General features: G+C 37.8%; 1 protein-coding gene across 3 annotated transcripts in view; it reads left to right on the top strand.

The window, feature by feature from the left end:
- The window catches only part of LOC149321514 (ubiquitin-like modifier-activating enzyme ATG7), a 171,749-nt gene that overhangs the window by 13,939 nt on the left and 138,470 nt on the right, over positions 1 to 19,340 (top strand). For all 3 annotated transcript variants that reach the window (XM_089523475.1, XM_089523468.1, XM_089523483.1), the window contains exons 6-11: positions 428 to 577; positions 2,617 to 2,705; positions 6,455 to 6,576; positions 8,538 to 8,631; positions 10,584 to 10,728; positions 13,203 to 13,361. In XM_089523475.1, coding sequence (XP_089379601.1) covers positions 428 to 577; positions 2,617 to 2,705; positions 6,455 to 6,576; positions 8,538 to 8,631; positions 10,584 to 10,728; positions 13,203 to 13,361 — 759 coding nt within the window. The remainder of the gene's footprint in view (positions 1 to 427; positions 578 to 2,616; positions 2,706 to 6,454; positions 6,577 to 8,537; positions 8,632 to 10,583; positions 10,729 to 13,202; positions 13,362 to 19,340) is intronic.

Genomic DNA, 19,340 nt, shown 5'->3' with positions numbered 1-19,340 from the left:
ATCCCGAAAAACCCACAAAAAACTATGGATGCCAGCCGTGATAGCCTTCAACTTCACACTGAGTGGTTTAGATGTTTAGTGAAAACTTGGCTTTTAGAAATGTAGTTTCATTGGACTGGCCATTTCTCTTTGGTGTTTCTCCTGCTGCTGTGGTAGGACTTTCTCCCCCCCCCCCCCCCGCCAATTGCCTGATCCTCATTTGTTCTGGTAAGGTCTGTGCACCATCTTTTAAAGCTTTCTGTTTTCTGATAGCTTATGTTTATTGTCATTAAAAATATGAGATGCTTTGGATTCTTCTGAAAGAAAAAGTAAGATATAAATGTTTACAATTAATTTGCTGGGTATATTCCATTGTATAATGGGGAAAACATGTTACAGCCTTTAAATAACCATGAACTGAGTAGATTTGTACTCTGCTTTCTTCTAGATTCAAGCACTTCAGAATGCATATGATGAGCTTTGTCAGAAAGAAGGTCTTACAGCCCTGCCTTATTTTTTAATCAAGTATCATGATGATTTTGTTTTTGTATCCTTGCTTAAAAACTGGGAAGACTTTTTCCCTGATCAAAGGGAGAAGGTAAAAAAATGTAAAACACTTTTTGGTAATGCCCAAGGTTTAAAGTTTTTTGAAGGAACTATCCTGCTATGGAGGCAATATAATGTGGGAGAATGTGGGAGAGAGCCTTCTCTGCTGTGGCACAATTGTATACTTTTCCTTAGAAGCCCAGTTGGCAACAATAATGTGTCAAGTCAAAACATAGTTTTATATTAAAGCCTTTGAAGTCTGATTTAAAGGTTGATTCTCCCATATCCAAAATGCTTAGAACCAGAGGTGTTTGGGATTTGGGAATACCTATATTTGCATATTTGTGCATTATGAGATATTTTGGAGATGGGTCCCACATTTAAACACATTTATTTATGTTTCATATACAACTTATACACATAGCCTAATGGTAATTATATACAATATTTTAAATAATTTTGTGCGTGAAACAGTGGGCCAGAGCAGATGAGCAGGAAGGAGTGACCTGAGCCTGTTGCGGCCAGAACCAGGTTGGGATCATGATGACTGCACAACCCTTTCTGAAAGTGAACCATGGCCACTGGCCCCAACCCACTGCCAGGTGCTCCTTTTTGCTCTGGCCCAAAAAATGATGTGCGGTGTTGGAGTGGTTTCAGGCTGCATTGGAGGCATAACAGTTTAATATGTTTTTAGTCCAAATTATTTCCTACTGTAACATATTGTAACAAATTATTTCCTACTGTAACATGGGGCTTTGCAAATAATTCCAAGAACATTCAATATTTTCAGTTTCAAGAAGAGAGCAAAAGCTTTTTGGCTAATTGGATATCTGAAAATATTTTTTGTGGTGGGGAAGGACTTTGCAGGTGATCTATTAAGGGGCATTTGGGAATCTTTGAGAGATCAAGTTCCTTATTTAGGGACACTTTGGACTAATAGCAAAAAGAGATCTGTAGGTGTTTATTGAGCACATGTTTTTTTCTTCACAGTTAAAGTCGTGGGATGTACAGGGGTATCTTTTATATCAGATTGAATGTCTGGAGAGAGGAAAGCAAAACCTATCCTGTCTTACATCATTATGTTCATGTGTTTCAAACATCTTTCCTCCAACTCTGATACTAAAAGAGGGTTAGCCTGCTAGGGTGCAACGTGTATACACAAAATAGCCAAGTATGGCAAAATAAGGCAGTGGAAAGAGCTTGGCTTTACTCCTTTCCCTTGCACTGACCATTTGACATTATGATGTCTTTCACATTACACAATTATAGCACTTTGATACCACATTAACTTCCATGGCCGCATCTTAAAGCATGCTGGGATTTGTAGTTTGGTCAAAAAATAGAAGTGTTTGGCAGAACATTTTGAATTCCTCTTCCTAAACAATAAAACCTAGGGTTCTATAAGATGAAGCTACAACAAAAGGTGGATTCAGAGTGCTATAACTGTGCAGTATAAAAGAAGACCTTTGCTTGGTACATCTCTGCTTTACAGATCCTAGACATGTGTGTTAAACGTACACATAACTAATTTAGTTGATAGTCATTAGCAGAGCTTGAACAGTTCTAGTCAGCTTTTTTTTCTTTTTTGTAGTTAAAAAAGTAACTTTTTGAAGCTGTTCATTAGGCAAAACCTTGCTTTTTGAAGAAGATGGTCACTAGTGAAGAAAGGCACTCTCAGAGCAATCAAAATACTGTATGTGCTTTCTTTAATCCAAGCTAACACATAGTGAACTTATTGGGTGATTCTCTGGCCTCCCCATTTTTCATTAGCCTTAATTTGATGAATAAACTAAATATGAAAGAGGGTTTGCTAAATACAAGAGAGATACAAAACTTAACTGTATGTGCTTGCAGCCTCACAACACCACAATGCGCAGATGTGCTGGTCTAGTGGTGTGGGGGCATCAGTGTGGTGTTGTGAGGCAGCAAGTGCATAACGTTAGGTTTTGTATTTCATATTTGGTGAATAAGATAGTGGCACAAATTGAAATGTAAGAAGTCAGCTTGGATTATTCTGACTTTAGTGTTCAATCATACACCTTTCCCCTAAATATGCTGACTGTTAATATTGTCTTTGTTTTTCCGTTGCAGGTTACATTTGGCGTTTATGACCCCTGTAATTTTGCCCAATATCCAGGATGGCCTCTACGAAATCTGTTGGTCCTGGCAGCATACAGATGGTATTTATTATTAGATGTTTTTTTAAAATGTGGCTTTCACCTTGGGTGATATCCTAGATCAGTGATTCCCAACCTGTGCTCCAGGGAGCCCTTAGGGCTCCATGTGCACTTCCCAAGTGCTCTGTGGCCACTCCAGAAAAATGAAAGACATAAAAATTGAATGAAATTAAAGAACAAGAAGCAAAAAGGAAAACAAATTGTAAGACATAGAGTAGGCCTCTTAGGGGCTCTGCCATAGAAATTGATTCTAAAAAGGGCTCTGTGAGTTAAAAAGTTTGGGAACCTCTGCCCTAGATACATCTATTAGAATTTAGCCCTATTGAACTTGATGATACTTTTTGTTATTAATTGCCCTTGAGTCAATCCTGACTCATGACAAGACATCCCCACTATTTTTCTTACGTCCTGCAGATTCAGACTTGTGACCTCCCTGATTGGGTCTAGCCATCTGGTGTCCAGTCTTACTCTCTTTCTACTGCCTTCCACTTTTCCTAGCATTGTTGTCTTTTCCAGTAAGTCACGCCTTCTCATGATCTGGCCAAAGTACGACAGCCACTGTTTGATCATCTTGGCTTCCAATGACAGTTCAGGCTTGATCTATGCTAGGATCCATTTGTTTGCTTTTTTGGCTGTCCATGATATTCTCAGCACTCTTCTCCATTACCACATCACAAATGAGTTTATTTTCCTTCCTATCCGCTTTCTTCCCTGTTCTGCCTTCACATCCATACATGGTAATGGGGAATACAATGGCTTGGATTATTCTGACTTGAGTGTTCAGTCATACACCTTTACACTTTAGGATCTTATCTAGTTCTTTCATAACTGCTATTCCCATTCCTTTTTTTTTTTTTTTTTTTTTTTTTTTTAATATCCTTTTTATTATATGTTGTACATTGTCTTCACAAACATAAAACATCAAACATCGTACACGATTTACTCATCCCATTACATTCCCCCCCCCCTCCACCCCATAGTCCCTTCTTTTCACTGGCAAGTATGATTGAATTCCTGATGAGTTCTTAACCACACTTCCTTTCCCATTGATGACTGGAATTCCGTCTTCTTCTATTACCTTTTCCCTCTTCTTAATAATTTCCTGTGTCTCTGATAACCTACGAAAGTAAAGCTCTAAATAGTTTCCTCCCACGCTATAAATTGCTTAAATTACATTCAAGTATTCTATATTTGAGGGAGTTCTTCTTCTATCAACAGTGCTCTTGTGTGTCTCCCTCTGACAAATCAACTAATTGGAATAATAAACATTATATAATAGGATTTCACCCTAATAATCAAATCATTCTTATTTGTAGTTACAATCCAAGTCCCACTTAAATTTATCCTACCATCTTACAGGCTTGTTTTATTTACATACCATCCTATTGTGGCTGAAATACAAATTCTTTACCTTACTTAAAGTAAGCTAATAATAGATCCGTACATACTCTACAGTAAGTAACATTTAAGCAATTCAGATAGGTATGTCCCAGTTTGAAAACACGTTTGCAACATCACCCCACAATTTCTGCATATAATTCATGGTTTTTTCCCAACATAACCTCCATTTAGAGTATTCTTCATTCTTCAATTTATCTGATAGTAAATCTATTTCCATCATTTCGTATATTTTTATGCGCCATTCATTCACATCTATTTCTTTATCACATTTCCAGAATCTAGCAAAGGTTAATCTAGCCGCTGTCAACATGTAAAAAATAATTTTACCGAATTTTATTTCTATCTCGTCATCTAATATACAGAGTAGCCAAATTTCAGGTCTCAACTTTAACTTAATCCCTAAAATTTTATACACTTCGTCTTGCAGTTGTCTCCAAAATACTTTTGCTCTGTCGCAGGACCACCATAAATGAAAATAAGAACCTATCTCTCTGTGACATTTCCAACAGGTCCTGTTACCTGTTTTATAAATTTTGTCTAACTTGTCTGGTGTGAGGTGCCACCTATACAAAATTTTGTAATAATTCTCTTTTACATGTTGTGACATTGAGTATTTTAATCTTTGCACCTTCTTCCTTGACCTTCCTTAGTATTTGTTCCAAGTTTATGATATTTTCGACTAGTAGTATGGTATCCTCTGCATATCTTAGATAGTTGACGTTCCTTTCTCCTGTTTCCACTCCTCCTTCTTCTGAGTTTAAACCTGCTCTTCATGTGATATTTTCTGTGTACAAGTTGAGCAAGTAGGGTGAAAATGCAGTCTTGCCTGAAGCCCTTTACCAATTGGAAATCATTCTGTTTCTCCATATTCTCTTCTAACAGTATTATCCTCTTCTCCGAAGTACAGATTTCTCATCAGGACTATCATATGTAGTGGCACTCCCATGTCTTTGAGAACAGTTCGTAGCTTTTCATGATCTGTGCAATCAAAGGCTTTGCTACAGTCTATAAAGCACATGGCTATTTGTTCTGGAATTCCTTGGTTCACTCCATTACAAATTGTACGTTTGCAGTGTGGTCCCTAGTGCCACTGCCACTCCTGAACTCTGCTTGCACCTCTGAGATTTCTTTCCCCATATATGATTGGAGTCTATATTGCAGAATTTTGAGCATAATTTTGCTTGTTTCAGAAAACAATGCTATAGTCCTATAATTGCTACAATCTTTTGTGTCTCCTTTTTTATTTTTTCCATTCTGTTGGCCACCATTTTGTTGACATATTTTAGTTAGCACTAGAGTTGATGCTATGTAGATTGCAGCAGTTAAATTGGAATATCATCTGTTCCTCATGATTTATTCTTCCTAATTTCTGTTATTGCAGCTTCCACCTCGCTTTCTAGAATTTGAAGTTTGTCTTCATATGGTTCATCCTTCTATGTGTCATTCATTTTTTCATCTTTTTATATAGCTGTCCTGTATATTGCATCTTTTTATTTCTTCTTGATCTTGTAGTATGTTCTTCTTATCATAGAGCATCCTGGCCCTTGGTCTGAACTACCTTTTGTGTTCTTGGATCATGTGGGAGCAGTCTTTCTCATTTTTCCTTTTTTGATGTTGCCTTCTATTTCTCTGCATTGATTATTATAGTAGTCCTCTTTATCCTTGTGCACTAGTTGTTGAACAGTTGAATTCATGTATCTGGTTTTGTTTCTGTCTCCTTTTTTTTTTTCTTCTCTTCTTTCCTTAACAGCTTGAGACGTTTCATCTGTTACCCATTATTTCTTCTCTTTCTTTTTGGGCATTGATAGGGTCTTTCTGCATTCTTCTTGCTACTTCTGAGTATATACAGTATGCATAGGAGTGGACTTTATTTTGCTTCTGAAAATTTTTGATGTTTTCTCCTGGCATTAAATGAATGAGTTACTAGTTCATTATCTGGGCAAAGAGCTGCCTCTTTAAATTCTATTTTGGGTGTTGTGAACATGAATTGAACTGTGGCTAGGCCTATTTTGCAATGTATTTGAAAAACCTAATAATTGATTGAATGGTTTTTAGAGATCCTGCCCTGTGTACTGTCTATTGAATCAGAGGTGAATCTGCTGACTTTCTTGTACTTTGTTTAGTGGACTAGGTTGATGTTAGGAATTTTATCTGGTACACATGTGTATTTTGATGGCCTTTATTGCACTTAGCAACTTCATGGGCATTATATGGGCCTGGAATGTTGGGGCTGAATTGCTATAAATCAAAACCCTTTGGAAAATTGATTTGATCTTGAGTGAAAAATATCGCCTCCTTTTAATCCTCATTTTCCAGTTCTCCTGCTGTTACAGACTTTTTATTTCTGACAGGGGCAAATGCCTCCATTTAGTTGAAGTGGTCTGCTTCAGAGACAGAACTATGCAGGGTGCCAGAGACATCTCACACAGCACCATTTTTGAAATAAAGCTTCCACAGGTGATCCTGAGTTCAGGTAATCCATTTTCAAAGGTGAGGCTCAATGTTTAAAGTATTGAGGTTAATTTTAGGGATCAGCAGGATTTTTATTTTCTCTTATATTTTCTTGGTAGCATGGAAAGGAGAGCAGTGCTGCTTTTGGTTGTATATTCTAGTTATATAGGTTAGCAGTAAAAAGACCTATTCTTTAAAAAATCTTTGGAAAATACTTAATTCATGGGTGGGAATCCTTTGGCCCTCCAGACATCTTTGGACTGCAATCACCAGCATTTCAAACTACAGTCAGCCCTCACCACTCCAACATCCACGGACGGCAAGACCGCATTGTCCCCAATGGTGGCACATGCACATGGTCGCACCGCCATTAGGGACAGCCCCCGTGGTAGCACATGCATGTGGCTGTTCCACCATTATGTTCAGTTATCCCCAATGGCAGTATGGCCATGTGCACATGCCTCCACGGGACAGTGGGGGCTCTCCCTAATGTCCCACATGCACATGCCACCATTGGGGACAATGCAAGCTTGAACATCCGTGGATTTTGGTATCTGCATAGGGGGTCCAGAACATAGATCCTAAGGCCTAATGTATTGGCTATACTGGCTAGGTCTGAGCCACATGTTTCCCACCCCAATTAAGTTTCAAAATATAGCAGTTTCAGCATTTCTCCTTTACTAGTGAACTGTAATATGCTTTTCTAATTTCCATTATCATGTGTCAGTAATGCATTTTTGTAGGCTACTCAAGAGAAAGTAGCCTGGTTTCTGTTGCATTAACTGATACATCCTAGATGGGACTAGACTCTAGAACTCTTGGTTTGTTGCAGACCCTTTGTTTGCAACCTTTTGAACCTACAAATACGCTAGGGACCTTATTTCTAATTTCGGAAACATTCATATTAGCTGCATTATCTACTGGTCTATTTCATATTCATGTTGTTGATTATTAGCTTCCAAAGCCCTAAAAGGCTTGGAACTGAGTTAACTGGTTCCATATAAACCTGTCCACTTACATTTATTGGATTGGATTGTGGTTGTTGGTAACACAGTGGCAAAACATTCAGTATATCGAACTCACTGGCACCTTAGACATGGTTAGGTTACCTCTTTTTTGTTCTGCTGACATTGAAAGACATTATTTTACTGTAGTAACCTTTTCTTTGCTTTGCATCCTAATTCCCCCACTCCCAGCCCTATCAGTGTTGCTGTGCCATTGCTTGATTGGGGGTTATATAGGTCCTTATATTTATTTTCTTACTATTCTTTAATCATGATCCTCTAAACAAGAACTAGTTCATAAACTATTTTTAGCATACCTACCTAGTATGTTAAGGTTTTGGTCACGTTAATCATCAGTGGCTAGGAAATAGTGTGATTTTGACCTCCTCAGGGAGCTTAGTGGCTAAATGTAAGTTTGAATATAGGTCAGATCCATCATCCTTTGACTTATTACCACATTGATTCTCTCCTAAATCACATTGGATGAATACTGTTTCTCACATAAATGGTACAAGGCAGACACCTGATATATGATTGCTTCATGATTAAAGATGATTACAGGGTATAATCTGCACTCATTTGTGGACTTCAGAAGGAAAAGCATCTTAAGAGGCTTTGTGTGGACTAGAAATCTATACAATTGCCCAACTGTACAGAGAAATTCTCTGGTCTTTATTGCCCAAAGTTGCATTATAGTGGCAAATTTTAGTGAATCTGCCTTATTTTCAGAGCCTTCATTTAGAGTTGAATGTCCTTGTTTTCAATGCATCTTCTAGTTATAAAACTTGCAAGAATGTTCCAGTGCAATCTAGATTTCTGTAAAATATCTTGGAAATTGCTGCAGTGAAATTGGATAGCTGTAATAACTCTCAAATGTTCAGTCTGTTAAAAACTTGAAGTTTTGAGAAGTAGACTTTTCTTTTCTTTTTCTTTTTTCACATCAAATATTCTTCAACAAATATATTCTTCCCTGCTGAAGTGGATTGCCCAAAAGCTGTTGGATGGGAGAAAAATCAAAAGGGAGGCATGGGACCAAGAATGGTCAATCTAAGCGAATGTATGGACCCTAAAAGGTATTTATCATTTTGAGTCTTTACAATCAGATCCTTCTTGGAACAATCATCAGTGGAAATATGTGTGTGTTCAAAGGAAACATATCTACTGTTGATGTTGGTGTTTTGTGAAGGGGAGTGATTGATTGGGACTTGTTGTCTTGGCCAAATTTTGCAGTGTTTAGAACAGTCAGGAGTCTGGAGTGACAGTTGTTCTGGTTGTTTCTTGTTTACTGACTGTTTATAGCATTTATTCAGTCTATATTGTTTTTTTTAAAAAATGTATTCCCTTTTTTTCTAAAGAATCTGTTGACTATCATGTAGACTCTCTTTCGACATCTTTAAATAGAAGTCAACCCTTGCCTCTGGTTGGATAACCATCTCTCAAAAGTGCCTTAGTTGTATATTCCTTCATGGCAAGTGGTTGGGTTAGATGGCCCTTGTGGTCCCATCCAGCTCTGTGGTTCTATGGTTCCATATCATTTTGTGGTTTTGCATTATTATTATTATTATTATTATTATTATTATTATTATTATTATTATTATTTATATAGCGTTGTAGATTTGCACAGCGCTGTACATAAAACAATAAATATATAAAAGTAAACCTGCCTATGGAGTACAATCTAAGAAATAATAGGATAATACATGTAATACTTTTCTGACAGTGTAAGGATTCTCACTTACTGTATACCATCTAGGCTTACTGCCTGTTTTATAAAGGGCAGTGCATACAGTCAAGTTTTTTAAGGCACCACTGAACTTCTGAATTGGTACGATGTTGGAAAAGGGTGGTATGATGTTGGAAAACTGTGTACAGTTAATTGCTATGATATCTTCTTTCAAATTTCCTGCTTCCAAGGAAATGGTTCAACATAGTTTTTAAATGCATGTTTGTTGCAGAGGATTTTGAAAATGAAGGAATAGTCTTGGTGCCCATTCATCTCACATTACATGCTGACTAGGCCTTTTGAGATTTATTGCCACCTCTAAATTGTACCCTAGAGCAATGGTTCTCAAATTGTCTGATGTGGGAACTCTGAGACCCCCCCCCCCCCCATTTGCTGGGGATTGACACCTTGTTTGAGCAAATGATTCAGTAGACCTGCTTTAGGTGGAACTAACAGTGCCTGCATCTTCCATCTGCTTTAGGTGGATAATACCTGCAGCTTTCTCTAAATGATGAAACTATGTAAGAGACAGTTATGGGCTCTTGGGATTTAGATGCTATAGATCAAGTTAGGCAGCTGTGGGAGGCTAAAGGTCCACATCCCCACCATATCTGCTCCTGCAAAAATGAATGTATTTTCCACCAGAGCCCTGTAGGGGACATTGGGGCATGTTTGGGGCCTTCCTAGCACCTTAAAGGGCATTTTCAGGCATTCTGAGGCAAAAAAATAAATTATTATTTGGAAAAAAGTGAAAAAAATGTTTTGATCCTTGGGGGTCCGGTGGGGCTAGAAACATACTAAAAATGCCCTCCAAACCCATAGATATCATTAGGGGGCACTTTGTTCCATTGGAACCATGAAAATGGCATTGGGGGCTGCATGGGGCCTAGGAGCTGAAATTTGCCCACTCTTATACAGCTGGAGCCTACTTCCTCTTCTTTTATATGTACAGACACTCATACTGACTGAGTGACTAAATTCATTTTTGACCTTAGATGATAACTTTTAAATTTTGTCCTGTACTTTCTTAGGAAGAAATGGTTGTTGTAACCCTAGATTCCCAAACGTATGATTTCCTTTTGTGCATTGTCCTAGATGTGTCCTATGATATTTGGATTTTGCAACCACCTTTCTTTGGTAAATGTGAGCACTATGGATTATTTCTAAAAAGTTAAAATGGAACAATAGAAGGGATATTTTCAGAGAAGAGTGACAGTGGAGGGGTCATAATTCACCTCATGTTTTTTTGCAAAAGAGGATAAGGATGATCCACTATATCTTTATGTTCTATTTGATTTTTAGGTTAGCAGAATCATCTGTAGACCTTAACCTTAAATTGATGTGCTGGCGGTTGGTGCCTACCCTTGACTTGGAGAAAGTTGTGTCTGTGAAGTGTCTTCTCCTAGGAGCTGGTACGCTGGGTTGTAGTGTAGCCAGAACCTTGATGGCAAGTACTGAAGCTAATTCACAAATTCTCATTTTGTTCAAACTCAATAAATTCTGATGTTCTATTGTTTGTAATTTTCCATAAAAACCCATGAAGCAAAATGGGTAAATCAATCAATATGTAAATATTCACACAGAAGGGAAATCAAGTTTCTTGCTGCTTTCTTTTGTCCACCTCCTTTGTCTGTTGCTGAGTCTTTGGGATCCCCCTTCTCCTTCCCCATTTCTAAAGGTATATGGTTCTCATGAGCACCGTGAGCATACAGGAAACAAATTGGTACAGAATAGTCTCCTTAATGAGATTAAAACATTTGTATAATTATATCCTAAATGTTATGCATTAAAACAGTGGTGGCGAACCTATGGCACACATGCCTGAGATGGCACTCAGAGCCCTCTCTGTGGGCACACGCTCTGTCATCCCAGCACAGAGTTCACCAGTTTGTCACTAGAAAGCCAGAGGAACGTCGCACTTCATGATAAATAAGTGGTCTTTGGGTTGCAATTTGGTCACTTGGTCTGTAAAAGGTTCACTATCATTGCATTATAATGAATAAATGTTACCTTTATTTCATAAAGAAAGAAAAAAGAAAGAAAGATTGGTTCATATAGCGTTTTTAATTTGTAAATGGTTGAGGATTTATTGCAGAAGTAAAATACTAATCTGATGTCTTGATTAAGATACTGCAAAAAGAAAAATAAGAGAGAATACGGTGTAGTAGTTTCAGTGTTGGGCTAGGAAGGTTCAAATCCCCTTTCACTGAGCTGAAGGAAACCCACTGGGTGGCCTTGGTCAAGTCACATTCTCAGCTTCAAAGAAGAGCAATGGCCACCTTCCTCTGAAAAATCTTGCCAAGAAATGATGGAGACACCCTAAGCTGACTTGCAAGCACAGAACAGTAACAACCCGGCAACAAGAAAAATAAAATGAATAACACAACAGAATGAGTGCAACTCCCAGCATCTCTCACTATTGGCTATTTTGGTTCGGACTCATGGAAGTTGTAGTCCAACAATGTTTGGAAGGCTATACCGTAGCATAATACAGTTGGCCCTTCTTATACAAGGATTTTTTATACACTGATTTTTTATACACAGATTTTTTAATGCACGGATTCAAGCATCCACGGTTTGAAAATGTTCCAAAAAAGTATAAATTTCAAATATCAAACCTTGATTTTCCATTTTTTATATGGGACACCATTTTGCTATGTCATTATCTTTAGTGGGACTTGAGCTTCCATAGATTTTGTTATCCATGGGGGATCTTGGAACCAAACCCCAGCGTATAACAAGGGTCCACTGTAGTTCTAATCAGATGAGATGGCCTTTCTTGAGAAGTCTCAGGTAGTTGTCTTAGGTGGTGTAAACTAATTAATGACCTTAGTGAGATGTGTCTTTTGGTCTGATTCACACAGTGGCTGTGACAGAGTGGCTAGACAGACTTGGCTTGCCAGCAGCCAGTCACAGTTCAGAAAGGCAGTGAGTAAAAGCCAGAGTGTGTGTCTGAGGAGATTCAGACAAGGGGTTTTCAGTTCACATCAGATAAAGGATTCTGACAGGAGAGTTAGTTCAGTTCAGTTAAGTTGGGACTGTGGTTCAGTCAGTTAGTGAGATGCAGACAGGAAGTCAGAAAGCCATAGGCAGTTGACTGATTAAGTTTAGTCTACTAAGAGGCTAGCCAGGTGGTAATCCTGCTGAAAGAGAGATAGTAAATTGAAGATTATTTAAAAGCTTATTATGTGTTTGATGATGAAGTAACCTTATTAAGCTTAAAATAAATCATCCAAGAGACTATTTCTTAATGTTATTCAGTAAAAGTTATAATTTATTTTATGTTAGATGTCTGTCTCTGAAGTGATTTCTGTGAGCTATAAACAAGAACTTAAATGCTACTTAAAATATCAGAATTGGTTTGCGAAGATACATGGGAACCTGGCCCTTACACACTTAAAGATGGTGTTAAAAGGGTAAAAGCAGGACAGATGTCAGTGACTAGGGGCCTTCTGTGGATAAGAAGTAAAAGTAACCTTTGGCTTGAAAGAATGTCCTGTTGGAGTGGCAGAGTGGCATGTTGACTCTGCTATCATAACTGAATGTTCTGCTGTCATTTAAAGGTGCAGAATTGCCAGACCAGCATGGGTACTAATCAGTTATTTTAGTGTCAACAGTCTAAATAGGTGCTGACATGGACAGAACACATGTGATCCATTTGTCCTACATGATTTGATTCTTCAAACACTATGAGCCGAGAGAGCATCCAGCTATGACAATATAGCACCTGCACTATATGGACATAACTTGAATTGAGTCTCTTTGAAGATGAGAGGCAGCACCTACACAGTCAGTGTCAAACAGGCAGTCTTGTTTGTTTGGACATTGGGAAAAACTGATACAGAGTGTTTGTTTTTTAATTACCAAGTGGCATTTATACATCATTCAAATAATTAACTCAGTTCTTGTGTTTTCTCTCAGGGATGGGGAGTCAGGAAAATCACTTTTGTGGACAATGCAAAGATCTCTTATTCCAACCCCGTGCGGCAGCCACTCTATGAATTTGAAGACTGTCTTGGCGGTGGGAAATCCAAAGCACTTGCAGCTGCGGAAAGGCTCCAGAAAATATTCCCAGGAGTGGTGAGTAAAATAGGTGCAATTTATTGATCAAAACAGCCTTTTTGATCAAGAATTTCTCTTCATAAAATATGATGTGTGTTCATTGGTTTGTTTGTATATGCCCTGCTTTTCTGGTCTGATTCATTTTGGGGAGTATTGTGTTTGGTATCTGTTTAGATTAGCATCCCCAAATCTACAACTTTTGGATTAAGATTAATTAGGAATCATTAGGAGGTGGCTTGATATTCTCTTTTCAGGGTCTGATTTCTCTTGCACTTTCTCTCTTCCATATAAGCAGATCATTAGCTTGCTCTTGCACCTGCTTAACTGGAGTTTTCACATAACATTGTTTGCTTTCAATTCAAATCTCTTGAAATTGTAGTTTCCATTCAAATGAGTGGAAACAGATTATGTACATTATTGTTTGTCTGCAAGCCCATATCATATTTTTAAAACTCCGGTGAAAGAGGAGAATTATGGATCTGTTCAGCTGCAACTTTCCAAATGTATGAGAAAGCATAATTGCATATGTTGCATGCTTGTATGTCTTGGATCTCATAATATGTTGCAGGTCTGACATTCTGCACAATTTTTCCTTTTACCCCTCAAAGCATGTGAAAGAGGCATATCAGAGTGCTGTGTGAAGTAGTGCATTTGGAGTATAAATCATGGAATATATAAAATATATTTCCATGGAGTATGAAACATGTGATAGATATAAAAAGAAGTTAGAAGGCTGGCAAAAGAGATGGGAGACTAAATGTGTAATGAGTGGAGGTCTTTCCCCCTCACTGATGAATCATGATCCCCCTCTTTCCTCTTCTTCCCCACCCTTGCAAAATTGATAGGTGCCAAGGCTAAAAGTTACTTAAATGTCTTGGACTTAAACCTGGGGGCCTTTTCTCCAAGGTATCAATACAGGTTCTGGCCATTTCCTCTTCTTCCCCACCCTTGCAAAATTGATAGGTGCCAAGGCTAAAAGTTACTTAAATGTCTTGGACTTAAACCTGGGGGCCTTTTCTCCAAGGTATCAATACAGGTTCTGGCCATTCTACAGTGAGAGAAAAGGCACTCTGCCTATGTCAACAGGTGTTCTTGCTGCTTCACACCTTTTGTAGTTGAGACTTCTCATTCAAACAAGATGTATAGTCTCCAGATCTAAAGTCAACAGTGGCAGTTGTATTTTGCACTCCTGGTTGTGGCCCAATATTTCTCTTAATGATCGTTTGATAAAATAAAACTGCCTGGGTGGTAATTCTTGAATAGGTAGTGGTTACTCATTAGCCACTTAGTGACTCTTAATCATTCCTCTTCTGAAACGTGGAACTCCAGGGATGCTGGTAATTTTAATATGGAGTGTTTTCAAGCTATTAATATTCTGGTTGTTAAAATAAACCTCATAATACAGCTTGTTATAAGAAGGTGACCTGTAGATAAAAATGGAGATACTAGGCCTGTTGTCAGGAAAAGACCAAGGGTTGTGTTCTTATGGGACTGTAGTAGAAATATTATTATGCTGTATATTAAAATAATTACCTTCAACAAGAATAGCCAGCCACAAAACATGCTCATTGTACCAATGTATGGAAGTAGGGCTGATTGTTTGGCAAGAGGTTAATTACGCTAGAATACGTTTAGTCCTGGGTCATGTGAGAAGCAGCAGTTAAATGACTCGTACATCTTTTTTGCCCCATCCCGGGTTGCACTGACATCTTGAAGAGTTATATTGTCTAACCTTTGAGTGGCCTTCAAAAGTAGCTCCGTTATCTCTAAAACATGTAAGAGAGAAGCAGGCCAACAGGGTTGTGACTAGGTGGGGGATATTTTTATTAAGTGCTCTTCCTTATGTACTGATAGTACAACTGAGGAAGAGAGGCTGAAAAAAAGCCATTTCAGAATCAATCACCTATTTAATACCCTAAACAGACATTGTTCTTCTTAATGTTATGCTCTGCTTGGATTTGCTGTTGCAGTATCAAGTTAATGATGAAGGATGCCTCTTTTGAAAAGACAGTCTCTAAGTTGCACCAGAAGGTCACAGATTAAAATGTATGGTGGATTGCTGCAATAATTATGACAAGTGAGGGTTCTGTGTTCCTTCATAAACTCCTTGCTGATGGTTTGTGATAGACTTATTTGGTCTTGACAAGAAACAAATCTGAACTTGACTACTCTACATCAAGCTAAGCTGCATCTGTCTTATCTCCTGCTGATTTTCTTCTTCTCAGGAATTACTCAGTTCTGTGGTTTGGTTTGTCTGGCAATCTCTGCTGGTGTCTTGCTTCTTCACTTACTCTATTTACTTACTTATTTTGCTTCCATGGCAAATTAAAAATGTTTAAAAGAAGCCTTAAAACCAATTCTTAAAACACCACATTAAAACACTAAAAGACTGATTAAAAATCATGCAAAGTTAAGAACAAATAAAATATACAACTATATTAAAAACCTACCTGCTTAAGCATTAAAAGCTTGCTTAAATAAAAAATGTTTCTGCTTAGCAACGAAAAGAAAACAGGGAGGGGGCAAGCATAGCTTGAGAGGCTGCCACTAAGAAGGATCTCTCTTGTGTCCTCACCATGCAAGCCTGTGATGGTGGTGGGACCAGAGAAACCCTTCCCCTCTAGATCTTAGGACCCTTGCTGTTTGGTATGGAGAGATATAGGCCCAGTACAGATGGGCCTTTTAGCACGTAAGGAATATGTGCTAGGGTCGCCTCAGGGCGTCACTAGCACGTATTCCGTACGTCAAAATGGCGGCGCCCTGTACAGATGGGCGCCGCCATTTTGACGTGACATCACGACACCATTGTGACATCACAAGTGTGCCATTGGTGCACTGCGGTGTCACAATGGCGCTGCAAAAAGACCCCACTTTTTGTCCGCTGCAGCTGCCTCGCACAGCAAAACAAGGCACTGGCAGACCACCCCTTTTGGGCGGTCTGTACCCCGCCATAGTCTTTCAGAAAATCTGGACCTAAGCAATGCAGAGCAGTATAGATCATGACCAGTATTTAGCATTGTTCCTGGAAATGAACCAGTAGCCAGTGAAGCTGTTTCAACAAAGGAGTTATATGCTCCCTATAACTAGCCCTGATTAGCATTCTGGCTGCAGCATTCTAGACGCCCTGAAGTTTCCAAAGGCAGCCCCATGTAGAGTATGTCACAGTAGTCCAAACGGGATGTAATCAAGTCGTGTGTCACCATTGCCAGATCTGATATCTCAAGGAATGAGCGCAGCTGGCACACTAGTTTTAGCTGTGCAAATGCATTCCTGCTATGACTGCTGCACTTCTCTATTTAAAATCCTATTAATAGAAAGGTATATTTTTCCTATTGTTAAGTATAATTCTTTATAAGTTGGACAGATTCAAGTTATCAAGTCCTTATATTCGGTTCTTCCCCATGCTTATTGTCCTCCACCTCGATCCATGGGGAGAGGTCGGTAAGAAATAATAATAATAATAATAATAATAATAATAATACATCTGTGTTTTACCTAATAGCTGTATAGACAACAATTCCTGAGTAAATCTGCTTTGCTGATATGAAATATCACTTAAAACAATAGGTGCTCATAAAAATAGTGTAATGTCAGCTTTTTTTTCTCTCTTTTTTCTGCTTCTGGCTGCTGCAAATTGATTGGCCATGAAGTGGGTTGATCACATGATTGAGCAAATATTCGGTATATAAGTACAGTGGATAGAATGCACTTTGTATCTGGGATGTTGTGTCTGTTTAGGGCAGTGGTCCCCAAACTGTACTCTTTAAGGGATTTGGACTGTTGGCCAACATGGCTGAGGTTTCTGGAAGCTGAAGTCCAAAATCTCTTAAAGGGCATAGTTTGGAGACCACTGGTTTAGGCTATTATAGGTGATTGATTTTGAAAATAATGTAACTAGGTTACAAAAATACATTAACTTTTAAAGAGTTAACAAACTACAAGGTCTTCTTTATCAGACATAAGCCATTCCCCAAAACTGAAAAAATCAAAATAAACAATTTTGAATCAAAATATATTTAGCTTGCCTAAGTGTAATGTGTAAAAAGTGTAAATTGTGGAGTGAAGTGCTTTCTTTCTTTCTTTCTTTCTTTCTTTCTTTCTTTCTTTCACAAATACTGCTTTAGATACTATCCTTTCATACTGGGCTGTTTTTCTTGTGCCATCTGCTGGTCAATAAACTCAGTTGCAGCAAGAGTGAAACGTTTTCGTTTGTAGTACTGTATCTTTTGGTGACCTTGTGCTTTTTATTTATTTTTTTTTTTTAGTGCTGTCTTGTTTTCTGCTTGTGTATGGCCCCAAATAACAAAATGCGTGAACACCCTGGAAAACATAGTTCTTGAAATACTAAATTTTCTTAAAATTGACAAGTTAGACTGTTCTGAAATATTCTGTAATTCAACACCTGCATATGTAATTCACAAGGGAAAAAATTAAGAGAAAATCCTTGTTACACTCAGTCCTATGTTTTTCAAAAACTTTTTGTTCTAACCATCTTGCTTACAAATAATAGTATTTTTTAGCTATAGTGGAAGAAAGCTTCATATTTCAGAGTTGGGAAAAATCATAAAGTAAAATTTCCATCCAATTTTCTTCAGCAAACATTTACTTTGTACCTTTTATCCTAATCTCTCTCTCTCTCTCTCTCTGTGTGTGTTTATGCAGGAGCAATGGAGCTTCTCTAAGTGCTTTATTAACTTTGGCCTCAGAAAATGATGTACTCTCTGCATCTAGATAATATAGCAAGGCAGGATTACTCTTGTTTCAAAATGCTGGCTGGAGTTTTGTGGCGGGGTTGTGTGGGTTTGTGTTTGGATGGGTTAAGTACACAAAATGCATGGATAGGGATGGGTGAAAACAGGCCACAAAAGTGGGAGCTTGACAGGGCATTCCAAATTGTGAAGAAGGAAGACAAATGGTGTGTCTTGCTTGCTTGCTTGACTGTTGTGTCATGGTGACATTAATGTAATGGCATCTTTGTAATGTAGCGATTACATTTGCTGGTGTAAGAATTCTAATTGCTTGACGTTTCACTCTGCTAGAAAACTGATTTGCTTTTCTTGGGAAGTCTGAGTGGATCAGTGACAGTTGCACAATCTGTCAAGAGAAATTGGACTGCTGGATAAGCTATTTGTTCTTACATTGTTAAATCTCTTTTTGTCAGGGCACAGTCAGCTTGCATTAACTATTTCTAAAGCTGCTGTCCATTATAATGGGTCCATAAAAATGATAATAACTTTCTTATAATGTTTTTCATTTTTATCAGGCTTTACGTGTTCTTGTAATGTTTTATTTTCTGTTGTAGCGACGCCTATTCTTTCTGATACTGTGTTAGCTTAACTAATCCATTGATGTGCCATTCTTTTGCCTCTGTTCTGTGCTACAGCTGAAGCATGAGGTTAAAGCAATCTCCACAAATACCTGGCAGTGATTCTAAATGCATCAGAGATATTGCCTGATTATTATTATTATTTTATACTAGTTAAAATGAATATTGTATTATTGTGGTTCAACTAGAGCTTACAATGCCAAAGAAAAATTAACTACTTTAATAGGAAAGCAATATTTGATTCAAATAAAAGGGATAATAAAATTGCTAGATGAAATACAATTAAATATTGGTGTCCAAAATGAATTATTAGAAGAAATAATTAGAAAAAAATTAGAAGGGGGTAAAGGACTAATACGAAAAATTTATAAGAATATGTTAACAACCCAATTTAGAATGATAGAGGAATTGACAATGAACTGGGAAAAATATTTATTGATTGATATAGATAAAATTAAAATTTGGCTACAAGAAATTGTTAAAATTAAAAACACAAATGTAAAAGAACAACAAATGAAAATGATCAGAAAATGGTATAGGACACCACACCAATTAGCATTTACAAATGACAAACTTCAATCTAAATGTTGGCATGGATGTGGAGTTAAAGTAATATATATACATATGTGTTCTGGGTCCCCTTCTGTTTTCTCTCTACACACTGTCCTTAG

Source organism: Sceloporus occidentalis, unplaced genomic scaffold, assembly GCF_023333645.1.
Source record: "Sceloporus occidentalis isolate IW3139 unplaced genomic scaffold, rSceOcc1.0.p SCAF_1, whole genome shotgun sequence".
Lineage (NCBI taxonomy): Eukaryota > Metazoa > Chordata > Lepidosauria > Squamata > Phrynosomatidae > Sceloporus > Sceloporus occidentalis.
The sequence above is the reverse complement of the archived record's forward strand: the minus strand, read 5'-3'. Positions and strand labels throughout refer to the sequence as shown.